The sequence below is a fragment of the Cololabis saira genome, chromosome 8, assembly GCF_033807715.1.
Source record: "Cololabis saira isolate AMF1-May2022 chromosome 8, fColSai1.1, whole genome shotgun sequence".
NCBI lineage: Eukaryota > Metazoa > Chordata > Actinopteri > Beloniformes > Belonidae > Cololabis > Cololabis saira.
The window spans coordinates 3,173,627-3,198,927 of NC_084594.1; the positions used below are offsets into that span (position 1 = coordinate 3,173,627).

General features: G+C 44.1%; 1 protein-coding gene across 1 annotated transcript in view; it reads right to left on the reverse strand.

Moving 5' to 3' along the window:
* Nucleotides 1–6,783: 6,783 nt before the first annotated feature.
* rspo4 (R-spondin 4) overlaps nt 6,784–25,301 on the reverse strand; it is an 83,431-nt gene continuing 64,913 nt past the window's right edge. Inside the window, exon 5 of the mRNA XM_061728362.1 lies at nt 6,784–7,618. Within this exon, the coding sequence (XP_061584346.1) occupies nt 7,455–7,618 (164 nt within the window). The 3' untranslated portion in view covers nt 6,784–7,454. The remainder of the gene's footprint in view (nt 7,619–25,301) is intronic.

Here is a 25,301-nt window from a genome sequence, read left to right on the forward strand (position 1 = left end):
TGTATTTATTGTACAGCTCTCGTCTCTACATTGTTGTCACGACTGATTAATGGCTGTTTTTGTTACCTGGAACGTCCTGAAATACAAACACATGTTGGTTCACATGGAAACTACCTGCATTTCTTTGTTGCCTTGTTGCCCTAATCCCCCCCCTAAATCCTCCCGGCCACCAGGGGGCGATCTCTGGGACTAACGACTGAAAAAACCCGCCAGGAGGCGCCGATTCACACACTTTTGATACGTTTTCATTCGTTGGTCGAATCTGAGAAAGTCGAGACGACGTGGAAATATTAAAATACAAACGGTGACGCGGACGATTTTTAGAAAAAATAACTTTTTCTTAAATTTTACCGTCTTGGCCGACGAGACGAAACCACAATAATCCAAAATATTTCAGCTTAATTTCATGTCCTAACTCGTCCTACAGTTGAACAAATCCGGAGAAGGAGGAGCTTCAGCGCGTAAGGGGGCGTGGTCACGCAAAAGGGGCGTGGCCAGACGTAACTTTCTGTTTGGAATTGGAATTAATCCGTTTCAGTATTTTCCTTTCGCTTCAACAGACGTTTAAAACAAAGATTCAAAAGTAAAAAAGGTATTGTAAGCTTTTATTGACGATCAGTTGAAACGTAGATGTTTTTGGCTTCAATCTTTGGACAGAGCTGCAGCCAATCAGAGAGGGGAGCTCCTGGATTAAGCTCCGCCCCCTTTCCTGTCACGATCGCTCCGGTACGTTTTGTACCGGAGGAGTGTTTAGGTGCCCCGTTTCCACGTAGCAAAAACGGTGGTGTTTTCATGCGTTTTGGCCGTTCGTTTACACGAAAACGAAGCTCAAAGTCTCCAAAAACCATCATTTCTGAAAACTCCGGCCAAAGTGGAGATTTTTAAAACCTCCGTCTTCACGTTTGCTTGTAAACGGAGAGAAACGGACATTTAGGCTTCAGAACGTCACATGATGAGACAGAAACGTCACCAGCGTCATGAGTGACACCTGTGGTTACAATTAGTTTGTAACCGTCAATATTTTCTTGTATTTTACCTGTTTTATATTCTAACGTCACACTTAAAAGTAACTCCACTTCTCTGTCACTCCAAACCAAAGACTCTGGTTCATCTTGGAAGTAACTGGAAGTTACTCGTGTCATTTGTTGATGTTTTTTTCCAGGATTCTGATTGGCTAGCATGACTTCACTGCAAAAACTCAAAATCTTAACAAGAATATTTGTTTTATTTCTAGTTAAAATGTCTCATTTTAGTAAAAAAAAATCTCATTACACTTAAAACAAGACTCATCACTGGAAAAAACAACAATTTTCACCTGTTTCAAGTGGATTTTCACTTAAAATAAGTAGAAGAATCTGCCAGTGGAACAAGACTTTTTTGCTTGTAATAAGAAGATAAATCTTGTTCCACTGGCAGATTTTCTACTTATTTCAAGTGAAAATTTACTTGAAACAGGTGAAAATTGTAAAATAAGTTATTTTTCTGGTAATGACTCTTGTTTTAAGTGTAATGAGATTTTTTGTCAAAAAATGAGACATTTTAACTAGAAATAAGACCAATATTCCTGGTAATATTTTGAGTTTTTGCAGTGTTTATCTTCTCGTTACACTGCCCCCTGCAGGTCTGGCTGCTAATAGCACCTTAACAGTGTACTTATGCGGTAAAGTTCGTGTAAATGATGGTATTTTTCAAAACGTAGAGGGGGAAATATCTGTTTTTGTTAAATACCCGGCTGCGTGTAAATTTGGCCTGAAAAGAAAGAGTTTTTTCCACGTCGTCCCGGCTTTTTCTGCAGAATCAGCCGTTAAAAATAAAAAATCAAAGCAGCGTTTTTTAACTGTTTCACTGTTGTCGTTTGTTCCAAACGTCTCGTCTGAGGCCGAGCAGTCGGAGATCCAGATCTGCTCCGGCTCGTAAAAGCCGCTCCGTCGAACAAGCTGCGAAGTCTGTTTGGCTTTGTGGTTTCCGTCTGTAATTGGCGTCAGGCCGAGGCGTCCGGCTGCCAGAGGACGGAGATAAAAACCCTCTCTCCTCTCGTAAAGTTCACACGTGTAAAAAAACCCGAAGCTCGTCGACCTCGTCGGCTCCCGATGGAAACCCCGTCTCATTTCCCGTCTCCTCGGACTCTCACGTCCGTCTGATTCCCGCTCTGATTCCCGTTCCCGCGTCCGGAGCTTTCACTAAAAACTCAAGTGCAATGAAGTTTAGGAGGCGGCCGCCCCCGTAACCATGGAAACCTGCTCATTTATAAATAAGTTATGTGGTGGGGTTTTTATCTTTCCTTTTTCTTATTTGTAACTATAGCTCTCTGTATTCCCATGTGGACCAATCCGATGAGTCGAAACATGGTATGTGTGATCTTTTATTGTGCAATAAAAGATGACTTTCAACATTCCTCTCAGCTGCGATCAATCATTCCTGCACGGGAGCACAATCTGCAGGTGCAGCGGGATTTACTTTTTATTTAAGGAATAAAAGGTTACAAGCTAGCGAGCCGCACTCATCACACCTTTAGATCGGCCTGGCGATAGAAAGCTTTTATTTCTCACTTTGCTGGTGGAAAAACGGCCGCGCGGGCAGAACCAAGTACCACGTTAGGGTTTATAGGATTCAGCTGCTGCTCGGCAGGACGATGAACGGATTATTAGTGAAACAGATGTTTGTACGGAGGAGAATCAGGGCCAGGCTGGAGGGAAAATGTAGAAATGTCGAGAATAATGTTGAATAGAATAAAACTTTATTGATCCCCCAGAAGAGAAATGTGCTTGTGTAGCAGCAAACATACACACTCAACCATTTTACAAAAAAACACACAAAGTATGAAAATATATATAAAAAGAGTATATCCTAAAAATAAAAATAACCAATAAATCGCTAAATAATAAAAAAAAGAGCAATATAAAAAATTAGCAATGTACAAAAGAAATACAAATTTGAGAAAAAAAACTTGAAATGTTGAGATTAATGTTGAAATACAATTTCGAGAAAAAAGTTGAAATTTTGTGAATAAAGTCGAAATTTTGAGAATAAAGTTGAAATAAAATTTTGTGAATGAAGTGTAAATGTCTCCTCTGGTCCATCAAATCTAGTTAGCAGAGCGACTTACAGCTATGCAGAGGCAGCCGTTACTAACTAACTACCTTACAGGACTGTCTCAGAAAATTAGAATATTGTGATAAAGTTCTTTATTTTCTGTAATACAATTACAAAAACAAAAATGTCATACATTCTGGATTCATTACAAATCAACTGAAATATTGCAAGCCTTTTATTATTTTAATATTGCTGATTATGGCTTACAGCTTAAGAAAACTCAAATATCCTATCTCAAAAAATTAGAATATTCAGTGAATCTTAATCTTAAACTGTAAGCCATTTTTAAATTGCATTACAGAAAATAAATAACTTTATCACAATATTCTAATTTTCGGAGACAGTCCTGTACATCCTTGGAGTGGAACGTTAAGGTACGTTTCTGAAGTTATGCAACTGCATATGTGTGATATGTGTTTCAAATCAATATTGTAAAGCCAATTCTTGTATTCTGAACTTTTTTCTCGAAATCTCAACTTTTTTCTCGAAATTGTAGTTCAACATTAGTTATTTAGTTAGTTAATCTTTATTTTGGTCAATTATGAGCATAAAAAATCAATAAGCAAGATAATAAACATTTACAGGTTTTTTTTTGGTCAACATGGTGCTTATTTTAATTAATTAATTAATTATTAATCTCAACATTTAGAATTTTTTCTTGAAATTGTACTTCAACATTATTCTTGACATTTTGACTTTTTTCTCGAAGTGCATAATGAAAAAAAAATCTTCCTCTAAAATATAATTTTTATTTTTCTCCCGCCTGGCCCTGATTCTCCTCCGTATGTTTGGATTCTTCTGAGTTAAATTAAAAATAATAATCATCTTCAACTCATTTTATTGTTACTGTTATTTTATTGTTATTGTTGAGTTTATTGTTCTACAGCGAGCAGGAAACTGAGGTCAGAGTTTACAGGTTTAAACCCTCCAGGATTGTCCAGGCGGCTGAAGCACAGCAGAGAGGGACGAGGAGCCTTCACGTCGGGTTCATCTGAGGTTTCAAGCTAAAATCAAACTTTCTGGTCCAGATTTTCCACCTGAATGTGTTTCCCTCCACCGGAGGGAAATATATATAAATATTTGAGATAAATATTAGTGAGAATAATATAAATATCCAGGACTGAGCAGCTGGTTGGTCTGACTAACGACTGATGAATTCAGGAAAATACTTACTGAGATAATCACGGTTCTGGATGTGATTAATGCTACTGAGACTCCTGAGAAAGCAGTGCATTGTGGGGGATTTTCAGCAGCGGCAGAAGTTCAGCATAAACAACAGATTTAACGACGTGATGGAGACGATGAAGCTGCTGACGGAATCAGATCCACGTGAGCCGTCGTCTCCAGATCAGAGGTTTGTTTCTTTATTTACCTTCTGTTTCACCTTTTAACAAAAAGAATCAGATTCAAGGTTCCTTTTAAGTAATTCAAACTGAAATTAAGATATTTTTCTGTCCCTATCAAGGATAAAACTAATGAAGGTAATGTTATAAAACATGATTTGAGAATAATCCATAAACCTGCTGTTCAATTAAAGGTAGGGTAAGTGATTTCTGCAGCTGGAAAATACGTTTTTGTTTCGTTTTGTAAAATAAAACCCAAAATGTGTCATGTCTTCACCGACATTAAAAATAATTTACTGTGTATTAAAGGAAAGTTTAAAAAAAAAAGAAAAGGTCAAAGCTACGCGGGTCAAACACGCCTTTTTTGTCTTCATTTAGCTTCTGTTTCACCTTTTTACAAAAAGTACATTCAGGGTTCCTTTAAACTAAAAATAAGGAATTTTTATGCCCCTATCAAGGATAAACCTAATAAAATTAATGTTATAAAACATTAAGTTAACTTATCCCTAACCAAAAAGAATATACTTAAGTATAATTTCCCAAAGTGTACTTTTATGAACCAAATAAACTTGTAGTTTATTTAAAAATATACTTTTGGGACTAAATGAGTTTTTAGTTTGTACATGTTGCCAAGTAAACTTGAGATTATACTTATTTTTGGTAAAAGTACATAAACTAGAATGAACACAAGGAACAAATCTGCAAAAATCCCACAAATCAACAGTAAAAACAAGAATATTTAATTTATTTAAATCGTCATGTCAAAAGGCTTGAAGTAAACGTAGGAAACCCATAAAACTGAAGAGAGATGAACGAGTTTGACCGATAAATGTGTAAAAACTACGTAGCGTAGCCTCTTCTCCCAGAATGTAGTGCGGCATGATCGCCGGTACAAATACACAGAGAAACGGCTGCAAGACCAAAATATACTCCTTTATTGTGGATACATTCAGATTTTGGAATAAAATCCCAAGTCGTTTCAGGAATAAAGATAAATACACGGCTGACAGAAACTTTAAACATTTAATCTGGAAAATAAGAAAGGAACTCTGAACTCCGTTTAATACAAACAAAACATTTAACCGATTTCCCACCAGATGCTTCCTCCTTTTTAACTATTTATATTACACTAAATAGTATTATATAAATAATATTATACTATTTATACTTGGACTTTAGAGGAATCCATAAACCTGTTCAGTTAAAGGACGGGTAAGTGATTTCTGGCTCCTCCTCCAGCTGGAAAAGACATTTTATTTGTTTTGTTTTGCAAATCTAAAAGCCAGAATGTGTCTTCATGTCTCACTGACATTAAAAATAATTTACGGTGTATTAAATGAACGTTTAAACAAAAAAAAAGTGTTTTTATTCTGGAAAAGCTTCATGTTTTAACTTTATTTGTGTTAAATGAACTAAAGGGATGAATGTAATTGTTCAGAGGACGAAGCAGCTCCCGGTGAGTTTATGTGCTGGACGTCGGGGTTAAACGTGTTTGATGCTCGATATGGACAAATCTGGTCGGGACGCCGGGAGGGTTTTCAGAGTGTTTCCATGGAAACGTGAGTCCTCTGTTTTCCAGCATCAGCTTCTCCCAGACTGAGGCGTCTGATGTTGGTCACGTGACACCCGGAAACCCAAACCATGAGGCAACCGGTGACGACCTTTACACCTCAGTGGTCGTTGAGTTTACGAGGTTTTCCCCATCGTGGTTTTCTCCTAGACCTGAACGTCTTCCTGCCTCGGTGACGTCTGAAGCCTGGATTAAAGTTCTGCGTTAAACCGACGCAGAGCTTACGCCGTTGCCGTGACGCCGTTGCCGTGACGCCGTTGCCGTGACGCCGTTGCCGTGACGCCGTTGCCGTGACGCCGTTGCCGTGACGCCGTTGCCGTGACGCCGTTGCCGTGACGCCGTTGCCGTGACGCCGTTGCCGTGACGCCGTTGCCGTGACGCCGTCGTGAACCTTCGGACTTCTCCATTTCTCCACAGTGCAAAACCCCCCAGAGCACTAGTTGATACTTTGTTTAGCTTCCGGCTTTTCTGGTCACAGTAAATCAAAGAGATAAGTATGGTGGCCGAGACCCGCCATTGCTGCAAATAAAAGTAACGCTGCAAACAGAAACAAATGGTGCTGCAAATTAAAGAAACGCTGCAAATAAAACAAACCCCGCTGCAAATAAAATAAACGCTTAGCAAATAAAATAAACGCTTAGCAAATAAAATAAACGCTGCAAATAAAATAAACGCTGCAAACAGAATCAAACGTCGCTGCAAATAAAAGAAACGCTGAAAATATAAAGAAACCCCGCTGCAAAATAAAATAAAAAAACGACGCAAATAAAAAAGCCACAAAGGAAGTGAATTACCAGGGACTATTTTTGTTTTTATGTGAGAGCAGAAGAAGACGAAAAAAATTACACGTAGCGACGTTGAACACGAACCTTTTCACTTATTTTCTCGTTCGTTGTTCTTCTTATTCTTCTTATTCCTCGCTCTTCTTATTTCTTCCTTTTCACTTACGTCCTCTTCGTCTTCTTCTTCTCTCACGTAAAAAACACCGGTGCATCAGCAAAAATAGTCCCCGGTAATTCACTTCCGTTGTGGCTTTTTTATTTACGTCGTTTATTATTTAATTTGCACCAGCGTTCGTTTCTGTTTGCAGCGTTACTTTTATTTTCAGCAATAGCGGGTCTCGGCCACCGTAGATAAGGACAACTATTGTGCAAAAAACCAAACCAAAAATAATCTCACACACACGAAGAAAGGAGCGCTGAAAGTTCACGACTGCTTCACGAACAAGAAATGCGTTGCTACCAAGCGAACCAATCACAGCCTCTCGGTCTGCGTTGGTCGTAGTTCCAGTTTTTGGGAGGTACGTCAGGCTACGGTGTAGATTTAACACAGAACCAGAATTCAGGCTTGAGGCTGCAGGTCCAGGGGCTTGAGTTCACCAGTGTCACCGGGCCGGAGACGACGGACGGGTCCAGACCTGTTTGTCCATATCCTGCAGCTGGTTCTGTTTACTTTTGTGTTTCAGGTGGTTCTGAACGGAGAACGGAACCGTCTCCTCCGCTGGTGTCCGTGGTTCCGTTGGGCGAGTTTCCAGAACCGACGCCGGCCAGGAGTCGTATTCTTTTCCTCTCCCTCTTCCTGCCAAGTCCTGTTTTTTTATTCCGTCTTCTTTCTGAAAAATAAAACATGTGATGTTAAAACAAAGTAAAGAGCAGAAAATACTGATGACCCAACCGACCCGAACGCCCGGTACCGACGGACAGAGATGTCTCTGATCCTCCCAACCAACAGTTTTATCCTCCACCGTCTCTTCCTGGTTCTGTTCGCTTGTTGGAACCAACGGTGAAACGGAGGACGTGTTTTCTGACGATGTTTCAGGAACCAGAAAGACTGACTGGAACAGGTTTAACTCAGACCTCAGTCTGCTGGACTTAACCAGTTCTGTGACCCACGTTGGTACCAGACCCCTTCATGTTGTTTAATAGAGGTACTGAGTTTCACCACCAGGTGGCGCACCGACCCGTGTTCATTAGTGTGTTCAATTCTACCGATCTCCTTTCTGATCAGATATCCAGTAAAGTTCAGGCTGGTATCAGTGATACCGATCTGATACCGATACATTAATACATCTAATGTGCCGGTAAATCTGAAAAAAATGGGTGTTTTTGAGATATTTTCAGAGTCACTTACTTATTTTTAAGTCAGAAGTATAATAATATATTTTTATATATATATATATATATATATATATATATATATATATATATATATATATATAATATTACATTTTCTTCTTAATTTCTAATTAATTCCATTTTCAGGCGTTATTACATTTTATTCCATTAAAGGATGCTACACTCCCTCACAGCAGCGCTGCTCCCTGACAGTAACTGGGTTGACGCTGATCGTGGGTCGTGCTCGGTTTGACCCCGAAGGAAGGTTTGAATGCGTCGCCCGCAGAGCTCGTGTTCGGTCAGCCGCTTTTTATTTTTTATTTAACCTTAATTTAACCAGGTAACAGCCCATTGAGATCAAGGATCTTTCACAAGGGTGACCTGGCCAAGAAGGCAGCAGCACGTTAAAATAAATAAAATCACAAGGTTAAAAGACAGAATACAAAACAATAACAGAGGAACAAAGTAGCAATAAAATGATAAAACCACATCTTATAAAGTGCAGATGCATAGGAGGTCCCAGCCAGTTAACGACATAATCACATCAATTATGTAAAGTGCAGATGTTGAGGAAGACATAACTATCATCAGGTACAGAGACACTCTCCAATGCTTCGTCCAATGCAACGCTTCGTGCGTCTGGAGAATTTTTGCCTGAAAGTTCGGCTCCGCAAACTCACCCAGCAAGCAGTTCCTTCACATCGAATAGTTTTTTGACCCTGGGGCCCATTCACCACTGTTTTCCCAGTTTTCCACCAGTCCTTAAATGGGACCTATTCTGAAACCAGGTCTTTTCTGTCTTTAACATATATAAAGTGTTTTTTTCTTGTTTTAACATATAAAAAAGTGGTCTCCCCTCAGCAACTCAGAGAAGGAGGAAACAGATTCTGCAGAGTCTGTACAGCCGCCTGGATGATCGTCCAGTGTGATGTGGATCTACGAGACAATAAGATTCTGCTCCCCAAAGATACGGAACAACAGGAGCGATGAATGAAACCACTAACAAATAACTCTGGCCGGAACAACAACAACAACTCCGCCGGCCGGTGCTTCCTCCATGTTTCCGTACCGTTGTATCACGATGGCGTCTGTTCGAGCTAGACATGCAAATTGCTCTGTTGTTGGTTGTAAAAACCAACACAAATGTCTGTATCTTTGTGCATCCCCTGCTACGTGTCATTAAGGCAGCCAATCAGCACAGAGCCTCATTATCATAGCCCCGCCCACTCAGAATCCTGCATAGATAATGAGGTTAGAGAATGTGAAGATAAAGACATGGTTTAGAGGCTGAATTTCTAATTTATTTAGCAAAAACAATCAAAAGCTTGTTTTTAAGACATTCAAGGCCTGTTTAAAATAGGTATTAGATGTTATAATAGTCTCCTTTATGTACGGAGGAATCTGCGAGGCTTCTGGGAGAAAAGAGTCTCAAAACCAAATTCGTGCATTTAAAGATTTGTGCGTGTAGGAGGCTTTTTGAATTTGTAATTATCGTTTTATCCGTAACTTACCCACTAATCTACTAATACGCACAAATCTACTAATACGCAGTAATCAGTCCGCACACACACATGAATGTTTGAGTGGGTTTTCTCCCCAGTCTCTCGGGACGGAGCGGTTCTTTCATCCGTAAAGGTTAACGGCTTCACACTTCCAGCTCATAAAAGAGTTTCAACTCGTCACCATAAAATCTCATAAAGCTGTTTTTGAAACGGGTCAGAAACAGGAATGCGGGTTCTTGGGTAACCGGAGGGGAATCGGACCGCCGCTGTGAACCTTCGCTCAAACAGCTGCTGCTCAGATCCACTTCCTTCACTTTTCTGTCTGTAAAAAATCAGAAAAGAAAAGCAGCCTGTCAACACTCGGTGTGAAATTCTTCAACTTCCTTCGTCAGCTGTTTGAGATTTCAGTAAAAGCTAAAAGAGCCGGTAGAGAAGGTTCGGGGTGGGGGGTCGGCGTTGATGCGTCTCAGGTGTTCAGACCTCTGATTTCGGTCCAGGTTTGATCCAGATCTGACGAGCGTCGACCGAATCCCCCCCGGTGATAAATCGCTGCGTCAGAGCACCGGCGGGACGTTGGCGGAGGAAGAACAATTGAAGTACAATTTCGAGAAAAAAGTCAAAATGTCGAGGAAAAAGTGGAAATGTCGAGATAAAAGTCGAAATGACGAGAATTCAGTCGAAATGTCGAGAAAAAAGTGGAAATGTCGAGGAAAAAAAGTGGAAATGTCGAGATAAAAGTCAAAATGTCGAGAAAAAAGTTGAAATTTCAAGAAAAAAGTCAAAATGTCAAGATTAAAGGGGACCTATTCTGAAAACCAGGTTTTTTTCTAGCTTTAACATACACTGCTCAAAAAAATTAAAGGAACACTTTGAAAACACATCAGATTTCAATGGTGAAAAAAAAAAATGTTGGATATCTATACTGATATGGACAGTCTAATGTCTCAGGAACAAAAGGATGCCACATCTTTTGTTGGAAATAAAAGTTTTCAGAGGGCTCAGTATATAGACACCCCAAATATCAAAGTGAAAAAATGATGTGGCAGGCTCGTCCATTTTGCCTAAATTCAATTTATGCAACTCAAAATTCTTTTCAATATCTTGTGTGGCTCCCACATGCTTGTATGCATGCTTGACAACGTCGCGGCATGCTCCTAATGAGACGACAGATGGTTTCTTGTGGGATGTCCTCCCAGATCTGTCTAAGGGCATCAGTGAGCTCCTGTAAAGTCTGAGGAGCAACCTGGCGGCGTCTGATGGACCGAAACATTACGTCCCAGAGGTTTCTATCGGGTTTAGATCAGGTGATCGTGAGGGACATTCAATTGTGTCAATTCCTTCATCCTCCAGATACTGTCTGCATACTCTGGCCACATGAGGCTGGGCATTGCCGTGGATCAGGAGGAACCAGGACCTCCTGCACCAGCGTAGGGTCTGACCACGAGTGCAAGGATTACATCCCGATACCTAATGGCAGTCAGACTGCCGTTCTCCAGCCTGTAGAGTCTGTTCGTCCCTCCATGGAAATGCCTCCCCAGACCATCACTGACCCACCACCCAACCGGTCCTGCTGAATGATGTTGCAGGCAGCATAGCGCTCTCCCTGGCTTCTCCAGACCCTTTCACGTCTATCACAGGTGCTCAGGGTAAACCTGCTCTCATCTGTGAAAAGCACAGGGCGCCAGTGGCCACTTGCCAAGTCTGGTGTTCTATGGCAAATGCCAATTGAGCTCTGCGGTGCTGAGCAGTGAGCACAGGGCACACTACAGGATGTCGTGCCCTGAGGCAAACCCTTGTGAAGTCTGTTTCTGACTGTTTGGGCAGAGACATTCACACCAGTAGCCTGCTGGAGGTCATTCTGTAGGACTTGGGCAGTGCTCAACCTGTTCCTCCTTGCACAAAGCAGCAGATATCGGTCCTGCTGATGGGATGAGGACCGTCTACGGCCCTGTCCAGCTCTCCTAGAGTAACTGCCTGTCTCCTGGAATCTCCTCCACGCTCTGGAGATTGTACTGGGAGACACATCCGATCTTCTTGCAACAGCACGCATGGATGTGCCATCCTGAAGGAGTTGGACAATCTGCGCAACTTCAGGAGGGTTGAGAAATCACCTCATGCTCCCAGTCGTGATAATGACTCTAGCTAAAGCCAACACTTGTGGAAAAACAGTTAAAAAAGATCAAGAGGGAGGAACTTGAAATGGCCTCCACCTGCAAAACCAGTCCTGTTTTGGAGACCGTCTCGTTGTTGACCCTCTAGTGCACCTGTTGTTAATTCCATCAACACCAATGCAGCTGAAACTGATTAACAACCCCCTCTGCCACGTACCTGACCAAAACCTTATCAGAAAAGTGTAGTTGAATTCATGCAATACCCTGATAAAAAACTGTTCCTTTAATTTTTTTGAGCAGTGTATATAAAGTTGTCTCCCCTCAGCCTGCCAACTCTGCTGTTTGAGATTTCAGTAAAAGCTAAAAAAGCGGTAGAGAAGGTTCGGGGTGGGGGGTCGGCGTTGATGCGTCTCAGGTGTTCAGACCTCTGATTTCGGTCCAGGTTTGATCCAGATCTGACGAGCATCAACCGAATCCCCCCCGGTGATAAATCGCTGCGTCGGCGCGCCGGCGGGACGTTGGCGGAGGAAGAAATCAGCTCTTCTTCGACACATATTTATCAGAGAATAAAAGGTTGTTCGGATCAAACTCATCTGGGTTTTATATAAAAAGATGTCGGTATTCAGACAACATCATAACACAGGGTTAAAATCTCTTCCTGACGTCCCGTGGCATCGCGGCATCGCAGAGTTCATCGGTGATGGAAAAATGTGGTTTTGATGTTTGTGGAAGAGAAGCGCTTAGGTCTGTTTGGCCCCGGCTTAAAAGTGAATCTTTGTAGTTAACAGCACTGATGTGGATTTAAGAGCTGATTGGCCATTAGGGAGTAAAAACAAACGCAGGAGAGAAAGAGAGGAGGAAATGTTAAAACTTGTGCTTGTAATCACGCCGGAGTCCAGAAAACAATCTGTTTGTTTAAAACAAACATAAAAGATCAAATCAAATTAATCATTCAACAGATATTTGAAACAGCGGGACTCGTCGTTGTGAACGGTCGTCTTACTAATCAGGGAAAAGGCCGGATGTGTCTCCAGGGTCACCATAACCGACTCCAATTAAAGCTGCAGGCAGCCATGAACGGGCCCTCACACGTGCAATTTTCACCAATTAAGGTCAAGGACTCAAAACTGAGTCTGATGACACCACCATGACTCTTTGTGTGAAACCATTCAAAAGTTATGGCAAATATGGACCAATCAGATAAAGGGTGGGTGCGCTTTTTGGCGTCTAGCGTCGCCACGGTAACGCTTTTGACTGAGAAAAGTAATGCGCATCGTCGCAGGATGGAGACGCACATTTTGATGTATAACACACTTGGGTGCACGTTACGGTTCAGGTCGTATTAACTGCAGAAGGAATGGCATAAATTGCGCCAAAATTACGAGATTAATTCAAAATGGCCGACTTCCTGTTGGGTTTGGCCATGGCACCAAGAGACTTTTCTTTAAGTCGCGACATGATACAGGTGTGTACTGATTTTCTAGGGGGCGCTGTTGAGCCGTTAGGCCACGCCCATTAATGCAAACGATTAAATATCACATTTATCACCAGGACTGGCTTGGTGAAAAATTTGGTGACTTTTGGGACACGTTTAGGGGGAAAAAAGAACCTCATTTCGTAGGAAAAATAAAAACAAGAAAAACGAGAAACTAAAAAATTTATAATACGTCCTTCACTGTCAGTGCTCGGGCCCTAATGACCCACCTGGTGTCGTGTGGATCGACCACCACCGGGGGGCGATAGAGAGCCAAGCTGATCACTGTAAAACTGCAATAACCCTGCTGGGAATTTAGACGCTCACTAGACGCTGCATCCATCCATCATCCATCCATCATCCATCCATCATCCATCCTTCCCTTCATTCATCCATCCATCCATCATCCATCCATCATCCATCCTTCCCTTCATTCATCCATCCATCCTTCCCTTCATTCATCCATCCATCCATCCATCCATCCTTCCCTTCATCCATCCTTCCCTTCATCCATCCATCCATCCATCCACTCATCCATCCATCCATCCATCCATCCAATCCTTCCCTTCATCCATCCATCATCCATCCTTCCCTTCATTCATCCATCATCCATCCATCATCCATCCTTCCCTTCATCCATCCATCCATCCATCCATCCACTCATCCATCCATCCATCCAATCCTTCCCTTCATCCATCCATCATCCATCCTTCCCTCCATCCATCCATCCATCCCTTCATCCCTCCGTCCGTCCGTCCGTCCGCCCGCCCTGGATGAAGCTACGATGCTGCAGTCAAACCCAAACACACCTGGATGAAGCTACGATGCTGCAGTCAAACCCAAACACACCTGGATGAAGCTACGATGCTGCAGTCGAACCCAAACACACCTGGATGAAGCTACGATGCTGCAGTCGAGCCAAACACACCTGGATGAAGCTACGATGCTGCAGTCGAACCCAAACACACCTGGATGAAGCTACGATGCTGCAGTCGAACCAGACACACCTGGATGAAGCTACGATGCTGCAGTCGAACCAGACACACCTGGATGAAGCTACGATGCTGCAGTCGAACCAGACACACCTGGATGAAGCTACGATGCTGCAGTCGAACCCAAACACACCTGGATGAAGCTACGATGCTGCAGTGGAACCAAACACCTGGATGAAGCTACGATGCTGCAGTCGAATAAAACACACCTGGATGAAGCTACGATGCTGCAGTCGAATAAAACACACCTGGATGAAGCTACGATGCTGCAGTCAAACCCAAACACACCTGGATGAAGCTACGATGCTGCAGTCGAACCCAGACACACCTGGATGAAACTACGATGCTGCAGTTTTAACCAAACACACCTGGATGAAACTACGATGCTGCAGTTTTAACCAAACACACCTGGATGAAGCTACGATGCTGCAGTCGAACCAAACACACCTGGATGAAGCTACGATGCTGCAGTCGAACCCAAACACCTGGATGAAGCTACGATGCTGCAGTCGAACCTAAACACACCTGGATGAAGCTACGATGCTGCAGTCGAACCAAACACGCCTGGATGAAGCTACGATGCTGCAGTCGAACCAAACACACCTGGATGAAGCTACGATGCTGCAGTCGAACCCAAACACACCTGGATGAAGCTACGATGCTGCAGTCGAACCCAAACACACCTGGATGAAGCTACGATGCTGCAGTCGAACCCAAACACCTGGATGAAGCTACGATGCTGCAATCGAACCCAAACACCTGGATGAAGCTACGATGCTGCAGAACCAAACACACCTGGATGAAGCTACGATGCTGCAGTCGAACCCAAACACACCTGGATGAAGCTACAATGCTGCAGTTGAACCAAACACACCTGGATGAAGCTACGATGCTGCAGTCGAACCCAAACACACCTGGATGAAGCTACGATGCTGCAGTCGAACCAAACACACCTGGATGAAGCTACGATGCTGCAGTCAAACCCACACACACCTGGATGAAGCTACGATGCTGCAGTCGAACCAAACACACCTGGATGAAGCTACGATGCTGCAGTCAAACCCACACACACCTGGATGAAGCTACGATGCTGCAGTCAAACCCACACACACCTCGATGAAGCTACGATGCTGCAGTCGAACCAAACACACCTGGATGAAGCTACGATGCTGCAGTCGAACCCAAACACACCTGGATGAAGCTACGATGCTGCAGTCGAACCCAAACACACCTGGATGAAGCTACGATGCTGCAGTCGAACCCAAACACCTGGATGAAGCTACGATGCTGCAGTCGAACCTAAACACACCTGGATGAAGCTACGATGCTGCAGTCGAACCTAAGCACACCTGGATGAAGCTACGATGCTGCAGTCAAACCCAAACACACCTGGATGAAGCTACGATGCTGCAGTCGAACCAAACACGCCTGGATGAAGCTACGATGCTGCAGTCGAACCAAACACGCCTGGATGAAGCTACGATGCTGCAGTCGAACCAAACACACCTGGATGAAGCTACGATGCTGCAGTCGAACCCAAACACACCTGGATGAAGCTACGATGCTGCAGTCGAACCCAAACACACCTGGATGAAGCTACGATGCTGCAGTCGAACCCAAACACACCTGGATGAAGCTACGATGCTGCAGTGGAACCAAACACCTGGATGAAGCTACGATGCTGCAGTCGAATAAAACACACCTGGATGAAGCTACGATGCTGCAGTCGAATAAAACACACCTGGATGAAGCTACGATGCTGCAGTCAAACCCAAACACACCTGGATGAAGCTACGATGCTGCAGTCGAACCCAGACACACCTGGATGAAACTACGATGCTGCAGTTTTAACCAAACACACCTGGATGAAACTACGATGCTGCAGTTTTAACCAAACACACCTGGATGAAGCTACGATGCTGCAGTCGAACCAAACACACCTGGATGAAGCTACGATGCTGCAGTCGAACCCAAACACCTGGATGAAGCTACGATGCTGCAGTCGAACCCAAACACACCTGGATGAAGCTACAATGCTGCAGTTGAACCAAACACACCTGGATGAAGCTACGATGCTGCAGTCGAACCCAAACACACCTGGATGAAGCTACGATGCTGCAGTCGAACCAAACACACCTGGATGAAGCTACGATGCTGCAGTCAAACCCACACACACCTGGATGAAGCTACGATGCTGCAGTCGAACCAAACACACCTGGATGAAGCTACGATGCTGCAGTCAAACCCACACACACCTGGAGGAAGCTACGATGCTGCAGTCAAACCCACACACACCTCGATGAAGCTACGATGCTGCAGTCGAACCAAACACACCTGGATGAAGCTACGATGCTGCAGTCGAACCCAAACACACCTGGATGAAGCTACGATGCTGCAGTCGAACCCAAACACACCTGGATGAAGCTACGATGCTGCAGTCGAACCCAAACACCTGGATGAAGCTACGATGCTGCAGTCGAACCTAAACACACCTGGATGAAGCTACGATGCTGCAGTCGAACCTAAGCACACCTGGATGAAGCTACGATGCTGCAGTCAAACCCAAACACACCTGGATGAAGCTACGATGCTGCAGTCGAACCTAAACACACCTGGATGAAGCTACGATGCTGCAGTCGAACCAAACACACCTGGATGAAGCTACGATGCTGCAGTCGAACCAAACACGCCTGGATGAAGCTACGATGCTGCAGTCGAACCAAACACACCTGGATGAAGCTACGATGCTGCAGTCGAACCCAAACACACCTGGATGAAGCTACGATGCTGCAGTCGAACCCAAACACACCTGGATGAAGCTACGATGCTGCGGAGTTGAACCCAGACACACCTGGATGAAGCTACGATGCTGCAGTCGAACCAAACACACCTGGATGAAGCTACGATGCTGCAGTCGAACCAAACACACCTGGATGAAGCTACGATGCTGCAGTCGAACCAAACACACCTGGATGAAGCTACGATGCTGCAGTTGAACCAAACACACCTGGATGAAGCTACGATGCTGCAGTCGAACCAAACACACCTGGATGAAACTACGATGCTGCAGTCGAACCCAAACACACCTGGATGAAGCTACGATGCTGCAGTCAAAACCAAACACACCTGGATGAAGCTACGATGCTGCGGTCGAACCCAAACACACCTGGATGAAGCTACGATGCTGCGGTCGAACCCAAACACACCTGGATGAAGCTACGATGCTGCAGTCGAACCAAACACACCTGGATGAAGCTACGATGCTGCAGTCAAACCAAACACACCTGGATGAAGCTACGATGCTGCAGTCGAACCAAACACACCTGGATGAAGCTACAATGCTGCAGTCAAACCCAGACACACCTGGATGAAGCTACGATGCTGCAGTCGAACCCAAACACACCTGGATGAAGCTACAATGCTGCAGTCAAACCCAAACACACCTGGATGAAGCTACGATGCTGCAGTCAAACCAAACACACCTGGATGAGGCTACGATGCTGCAGTCGAACCCAAACACACCTGGATGGATGGATCTTCCATCCATCCATCCATCCATCCATCCATCCATCCATCCATCCATCTCTTCATCCATCCATCCATCCTTCTCTTCATCCATCCATCCATGGGGGGGGTCCCCGGCACAGCACATCCAAGTGATCGCCGCGACTTCGTGGCGCTCGTAACCCGGCTGTTGGGGGGGCTGATAAGAGGGAGGAGCCGAGGAAGGCGTTGAGTTGAGGGAGGTGTGTTATCAGTAAGTGTTTGTGTGGCGATAAGTCGTGAACTCCGCTCAGAGCTGCTCTCAGCCAGTGTCCTTGATGTTATCAGGCGGCTCATACAGTTCGGAAAACAGTCCACAGATGGTCGTGGGAGAGGTGAGGGTTAGTGGGGGCAGAGTCATCTTGTTTACATTCCACCAGAAAGATTGTGACCAGAGCGATCGGCCGAAAAACTGCCCTGTCAAGGCCAGATTATAGGATCAACAATTATATTGAAAACAGGCAGCCTCAGTAATTTTCCGTCTGCCTTCAGTCTCTGGTTCATCAATGGCGACTCCAATCAGACGAATTGTGATCAATTCCCGCCAAGCCGAGCTCCCAACTTCTCTAGGGTCTTTTCCATCTTGCCAATGAGCTCAAAGACCGCCGCCAGCCTGCGATTCTGTTCAAGAATCGCATACAGCTTACGGCTTTGCTCCCCCAACGTTAAAGTTTGAGCGTTGATCGCCCTGCTTGACCCTTCAGCCACGTCCGGCAGCTCGGAAAGAGCCGAAACAGCTGTCGACCACTTACGCGTTTGTCGGTAGACCAGGAATCCCCCTCCTCCGATCATGAGGATGATCAGGAGAAATCCTGCTATCATAAATCCAATTATGAAACGTCCTCGACAGACAGATTTGGAGGCACAAAGGCTTCCAGTATTTGTAGGAATCCATTGTGTATCCAGCAAAAAATTTCCCATCGGGGCAGGAGGGCTCCCTTACCCCCTGACTTCTTGTCGTAAAAATTTGGTCAATTGTGCTGAGAGACCAGTAAATCAATTCAATGATTGTAGAGTTTCAGAGGAGTGAAAAAGAAGAGACTCTGAAGATGAGACAAACAAAGCAGTAGCAGGGCAGACAGATAAGGGAAAAAGCGTCCGCCTTCGTCGAGAGCCGGAAGAAGAAAAAAAAAAAGAAGATTGTTCCAGGTATTAGTCAGACCCTCAGGTGTTAAAAACTACCAGGTTCTTATGGTACGGTAGTGATTGTTCCAGGTATTAGTCAGACTCTCAGGTGTTAAAAAACTACCAGGTTCCAACGGCTGCAGACGAGATGTTAAATAGTCGCTCAGCCACTCAGCCGTGGCTTGTTATAAAACTAATGATTTCAACTGAAAACACATTAAAGCATGAATAATGAATATTTATGTTTTTTGGTAAGTGACTCTGGTATAAGCGGGATAATTCCCTTCGAGGTATAAGGTTCACGCCCCTGCGTCGTCCATATATTTCTGAAAATGTCGGGCATTATCCCTTACATAAACACTAAAAATCGTTCACAGCTGAATTATTTCAACAAGAAAAACCACACTATTTTTCTTGCTGGAGTTGGGATTCCTCCCGTCCAAACCTCCGATTGTAAACGCCTGGATGTGAGATGTTAGTGATTTATTCTGACAGGAACACGGCTGCAGCAGGATCCTCCAGGCATCAATCAATCAATATCTACGGGTTATTGATTCCTTGAAGCGCAGGCCAAGGAAGGCAAGAGTTCCTCAGTTCCTGTCACGAGATGAGAGCGCCAGCTGGTTGTATTTGCGGTGGCCTCTCTTCCACTCATCCGTCACTCACAGTTCCAGTTCTGTTACTCAGGACCGGTAGAATCACTCGTCTCCGATCACGTTAATCAATCGCAGCTACACAGACTCTTCTGCTGCTCAGGTTGTTTCTCTTGTTCTCAGAACACCGAGCTTAACGCGGAACAACAACCGCATACCTGAAAGCAGACGTGGGGAGAGCTGGAAGGTTGTGGCGCTGCGCCGAGTCCCAGGAATGTTTCCCCGTCTGGGAAGATGCTGTACCGGTCCTGATGGACCTGAGACGGAGGACCGGTGTCTCTACTGGTCCTCAGACAGCTTTAGGGCCAATCCCAATACACCCCCTACTTTCTACCACTAGTCCTAAAAATAAAGCCACAGGCGTAGGGTCCTTGTAATATTCCCTAGGGATTGGGACACCACTTGCTACGTCACTGCGTGGTTTACGTTCGGGTACGTAAGCGACTACGTAGTTACGTTTGCACAAACGTCACACCATATCAGGAAGCCCAGAGCTAAAAGCTGTTTTAATTTCCGCTGTAGCGCTGTTAATATGCCACTTTATTAAGTTTCGACATTTTTTCAGGCATAAAAGTAACCGTTAAGATCCCCAACCTGGGCTCAGTTTATCCAAATAACGCCTGTTAAGAAATTTGCTCCGACGTTTTCGGGGATGAGAAGAGCCGCCGGCTCTGGAGCTGATTTATGGTTCCACGTTAAATCGACTCTGGCTCTGCGTTGGTGTAACGTGGAACCATAAAGCAGCCTTTATTCTGGCGAGGTTTGAAAAAGACTTTGCAACAACGAGCAAGCGAGTGATTATGTACATTCACTGAGTGAATATTATGAAAGTAAAATATATATTTCTTGCTAGAAATGTAGTCAAAATGCATTTTTATGCAGAAACTAACTCAAAATATTAATTTTATTCACTAAAAAATAAGAAATGTCCGCCATGTTTTTTTGTTTGATTCAGTCTGCAAATGATGACGTAAAGCATTCTGGGAAATTTTTCTGGCCCTCGGTCGGCGAGTCTGAATCTGGAATCCCTCGCTGTGAAGAGTTAGATTCATACACACTAGCCCTCGTTATGTCCACTAGCCCTCGTTATGTCCACTAGCCCTCGTTATGTCCACTAGCCCTCGTTACGTCCACTAGCCCTCGTTATGTCCACTAGCCCTCGTTATGTCCACTAGTCCTACATGCAAAGAGGAATTGGGACACCACTACCCTCACGGGAACGCGCAAAATTTAGGGGTAGGACTGAAAAGTAGGACTAGGGGGGGATTGGGACTGGCCCTAAGTTATACTCCTCGGGGGCCTAGGCTGCTGCTGTGGGACGTCCCATGATGCACTGGGCTCCTTCCTCCTTCCCTTACGTCACTGTTGTTCCACCAATGTCGTTGGTTTGTGTCTCTCAGACGAGGCGGGACCAGCGTCTCGGTCTTAGTGGATCCATCAGACCTCCAACTGGTCTCTGAAACCCTGCCCATTCCCTTCCTCTCCTCTTTACTGTCACCTCCTGCCTCCTATTATGGGATGTTGCATCAAAATGATGCTTTGATGGTTTTTTTTTTTTATCAATGCACACGTTATGAATTTTGAATCTAATGAACTGGATCGTCTCTAGTGAGATTACACGGCTGCTTTAACGTCCCGTCACATCAGCAAAAAACGCTGCAACTAGTGTGTTAGACGGGATAACGGCCGATTACCGGCTTTAAATTAGCGCCAGTTGGACTTGACAGTGACCCGTACAGTTACCCCAAGAACCAGTGTTCCATGGATATTAATATTTGGTACAGTTACCCCAAGAACCAGTGGTCCATGGACATTAATATTTGGTACCGTTTCCAAGAACCAGTGGTCCATGGACATTAATATTTGGTACAGTTACCCCAAGAACCAGTGGTCCATGGACATTAATATTTGGTACAGTTTCCAAGAACCAGTGGTCCATGGACATTAATATTTGGTACAGTTACCAAGAACCAGTGGTCCATGGACATTAATATTTGGTACAGTTACCAAGAACCAGTGGTCCATGGACATTAATATTTGGTACAGTTACCAAGAACCAGTGGTCCATGGACATTAATATTTGGTACAGTTACCCCAAGAACCAGTGGTCCATGGACATTAATATTTGGTACAGTTACCAAGAACCAGTGGTCCATGGATATTAATATTTGGTACAGTTACCAAGAACCAGTGGTCCATGGACATTAATATTTGGTACAGTTACCAAGAACCAGTGGTCCATGGACATTAATATTTGGTACAGTTACCAAGAACCAGTGGTCCATGGACATTAATATTTGGTACAGTTACCAAGAACCAGTGGTCCATGGATATTAATATTTGGTACAGTTACCAAGAACCAGTGGTCCATGGACATTAATATTTGGTACAGTTACCCCAAGAACCAGTGGTCCATGGACATTAATATTTGGTACAGTTACCAAGAACCAGTGGTCCATGGACATTAATATTTGGTACAGTTTCCAAGAACCAGTGGTCCATGGACAATTAATATTTGGTACAGTTACCAAGAACCAGTGGTCCATGGACATTAATATTTGGTACAGTTACCCCAAGAACCAGTGGTCCATGGACATTAATATTTGGTACAGTTTCCAAGAACCAGTGGTCCATGGACATTAATATTTGGTACAGTTACCAAGAACCAGTGGCCCATGGATATTAATATTTGGTACAGTTACCAAGAACCAGTGGTCCATGGACATTAATATTTGGTACAGTTACCCCAAGAACCAGTGGTCCATGGACATTAATATTTGGTACAGTTACCAAGAACCAGTGGTCCATGGACATTAATATTTGGTACAGTTACCAAGAACCAGTGGTCCATGGACATTAATATTTGGTACAGTTACCAAGAACCAGTAGTCCATGGACATTAATATTTGGCCACAAATCCAGTTTCCTGATATTTATATGTACTTAAAGTAAAGTAAACCCAATAAGTAAACCCAATAAGACCCACAGAAACACAGACAACAAGAATCAACAACAACAAAGGACAGGGACTTCTAAAGGACAAGAACATACACCATATTTACATAGACCACACAGTGTGTGTACTAGATGATACCGTTTCAATAACACAGTTCAAAGATAACCCTCCTCTATATTTCATTTGCTGCTATTAAGTAGCCTTATGGAGGACGGGATGAAAGAGTTTTTAAATCTATTTAGCCTCCAGCGTGGGGCCCTAAACCTCCTCCCCGATGGCAGTAACTGGAACTCCCTGTGTAACACGTGGGAAGGATCGCTATGATCTTGTTGGTCAGTCTTAGAGCAGCCTGCTCATAGGTGGACTGTTGGCCTTAGAGCAGCCTGCTCATAGGTGGACTGTTGGCCAGCCCTAGAGCAGCCTGCTCATAGGTGGACTGTTGGCCAGCCCTAGAGCAGCCTGCTCATAGGTGGACTGTTGGCCTTAGAGCAGCCTGCTCATAGGTGGACTGTTGGCCAGCCCTAGAGCAGCCTGCTCATAGGTGGACTGTTGGCCAGCCCTAGAGCAGCCTGCTCATAGGTGGACTGTTGGCCAGCCCTAGAGCAGCCTGCTCATAGGTGGACTGTTGGCCAGCCCTAGAGCAGCCTGCTCATAGGTGGACTGTTGGCCAGCCCTAGAGCAGCCTGCTCATAGGTGGACTGTTGGCCAGCCCTAGAGCAGCCTGCTCATAGGTGGACTATTGGCCAGTCTTAGAGCAGTCTGCTCATAGCTGGACTGTTGGCCAGACCTAGAGCAGCCTGCTCATAGGTGGACTGTTGGCCAGCCCTAGAGCAGCCTGCTCATAGGTGGACTGTTGGCCAGCCCTAGAGCAGCCTGCTCATAGGTGGACTGTTGGCCAGCCCTAGAGCAGCCTGCTCATAGGTGGACTGTTGGCCAGCCCTAGAGCAGCCTGCTCATAGGTGGACTGTTGGCCCTAGAGCAGCTGCTCATAGGTGGACTGCAGGTGTGGGTGTTCCTGTACACCTGTTATCCTCCATGCCGTCTGCATGAGACCAACCAACTTGGACCTTAATTGTACAGACAAATTACCGTACCAAGCGGCGATGCCATATCTGACAAGACTCTCACAAACAGCATGGTAAAAAATCAACATACATTTTTGTTCTACTCCATGAACTCTCAATCGCCGCAAGAACTGCAGGCGCTGTTGGAGTTTGCTACAGAGCGTGTCAACATGCACATTCCAAGTAAGCGAGCTATCAATAATAACACCCAGATATTTAAACGAGGTAACCTGTGAGATGGCTTCATCGTGTACGACCACGGGCCTGTGGTCACCCACTCCCAAAAACCATCTCCTCTGTCTTCTTAACGTTCAAAAACAAGTGATTCTCATCACACCATGAGACAAAAAACTATTTCTGAATGATACTCCAAAATATCACTGTCCTTCTTCATTAGGCCTAAGATGGCAGTGTCGTCTGAAAATTTAACAAAAAAAAAAAATTTAAGGTGGAAAAAGTACAAAAATATTGTACTTAAGTAAAAGTACAGATTTTCTGCTTGAAAATTACTTAAGTAAAAGTAAAAAGTACCCATTAAGAACATTACTTAAGTAAAAGTATAAAAGTACCTCAAATTAAATATAATAAAGTACCAAAAGTACATGGTGTAAAATGTACTTAAATACTGTACAAAAGTAAAAGTACAAAGTACAAAATTATTTTCAAAAGGATTCCAAAGAAATTAAGTCTCAACATTGTCACGCTGTCGAAAGTGGCTTTATTCCAAGAATTTGCTTAAAACTGTAAATAATTGTGATATTATTCTCACCCTTTAGCGTTTGTTTCCATTACCCCATTTTAATTACCCCCGGGAGATGCGTCTCCTTCTCGGTATGGAGGCCGAGTCGCCCCGTCCGCCCCAGGTGTCTCGTCACGGAGCCGCCGCCGGGCAATCACGGGCAATTCACGCACCCCCCTTCCCTCCCGTCCGCCTTATGGTTCCGCGTTAAATCGACGCACACCCTACGCCGTAGCTCTGCGCCGGTGTAACGCGGAACCATAAATCAGCCCCCGCTGTGCTGTTCTCATGGCAATAGCCTACATTTTAATTTAATGTAAGACTTGAATTTGTAGCGAGTAACGACGTGTCCAATTTTAAATATAGCGGAGCGGATGGGAAAATGTCGAGAAAAAAGACAAAATTCACCTTTTTTCCGAGTCACGTATCTTTCTCATACTTGCACGTAGAAATGTCATTCAAACTTCAAAATGGAGGAAAACTTCTCTTTTCTCTCCATGAAATAATCCATGAATAATAATAACTTTTGAACGATGTCTCTACGATAAAGTTCGGCCGAGCAATAAGCGTCCGAATTTTTTTTTGCTTTTTGGCATCTAGCGTTGCCACAGTAACGCTTTTGACTGAGAAAAGTAATGCCCATCGAGGCACGATGGAGACGCATCTATGATTTTTTTCCTTGAAAATGTAACGAAGTAAAAGTAAAAGTAAAGAAAAATGAAAGTATCAATAAAAGTACAAATTCTCAAAAATCTTACTTAAGTACAATAATGAAGTACTTGTACTTCGTTACTTTACACCACTGAAATTTAATGATACAATTATCACTGTTGCAGCTTCTGCATCCATTAGTGTATGATGTGAAAAGGACAGGTGAACTCACACACCCCTGTGTTCAAAATTCGGGCTGCACCCGAGCTGTGGAAAAGCAAACCGGTTCTCAGCTGGTTCAAAGTTGAACGAGTTGTGAACCATCACCATCCCTGGAACCGGTAGAAAGGGGGTAACAGTGATCTAAAGAA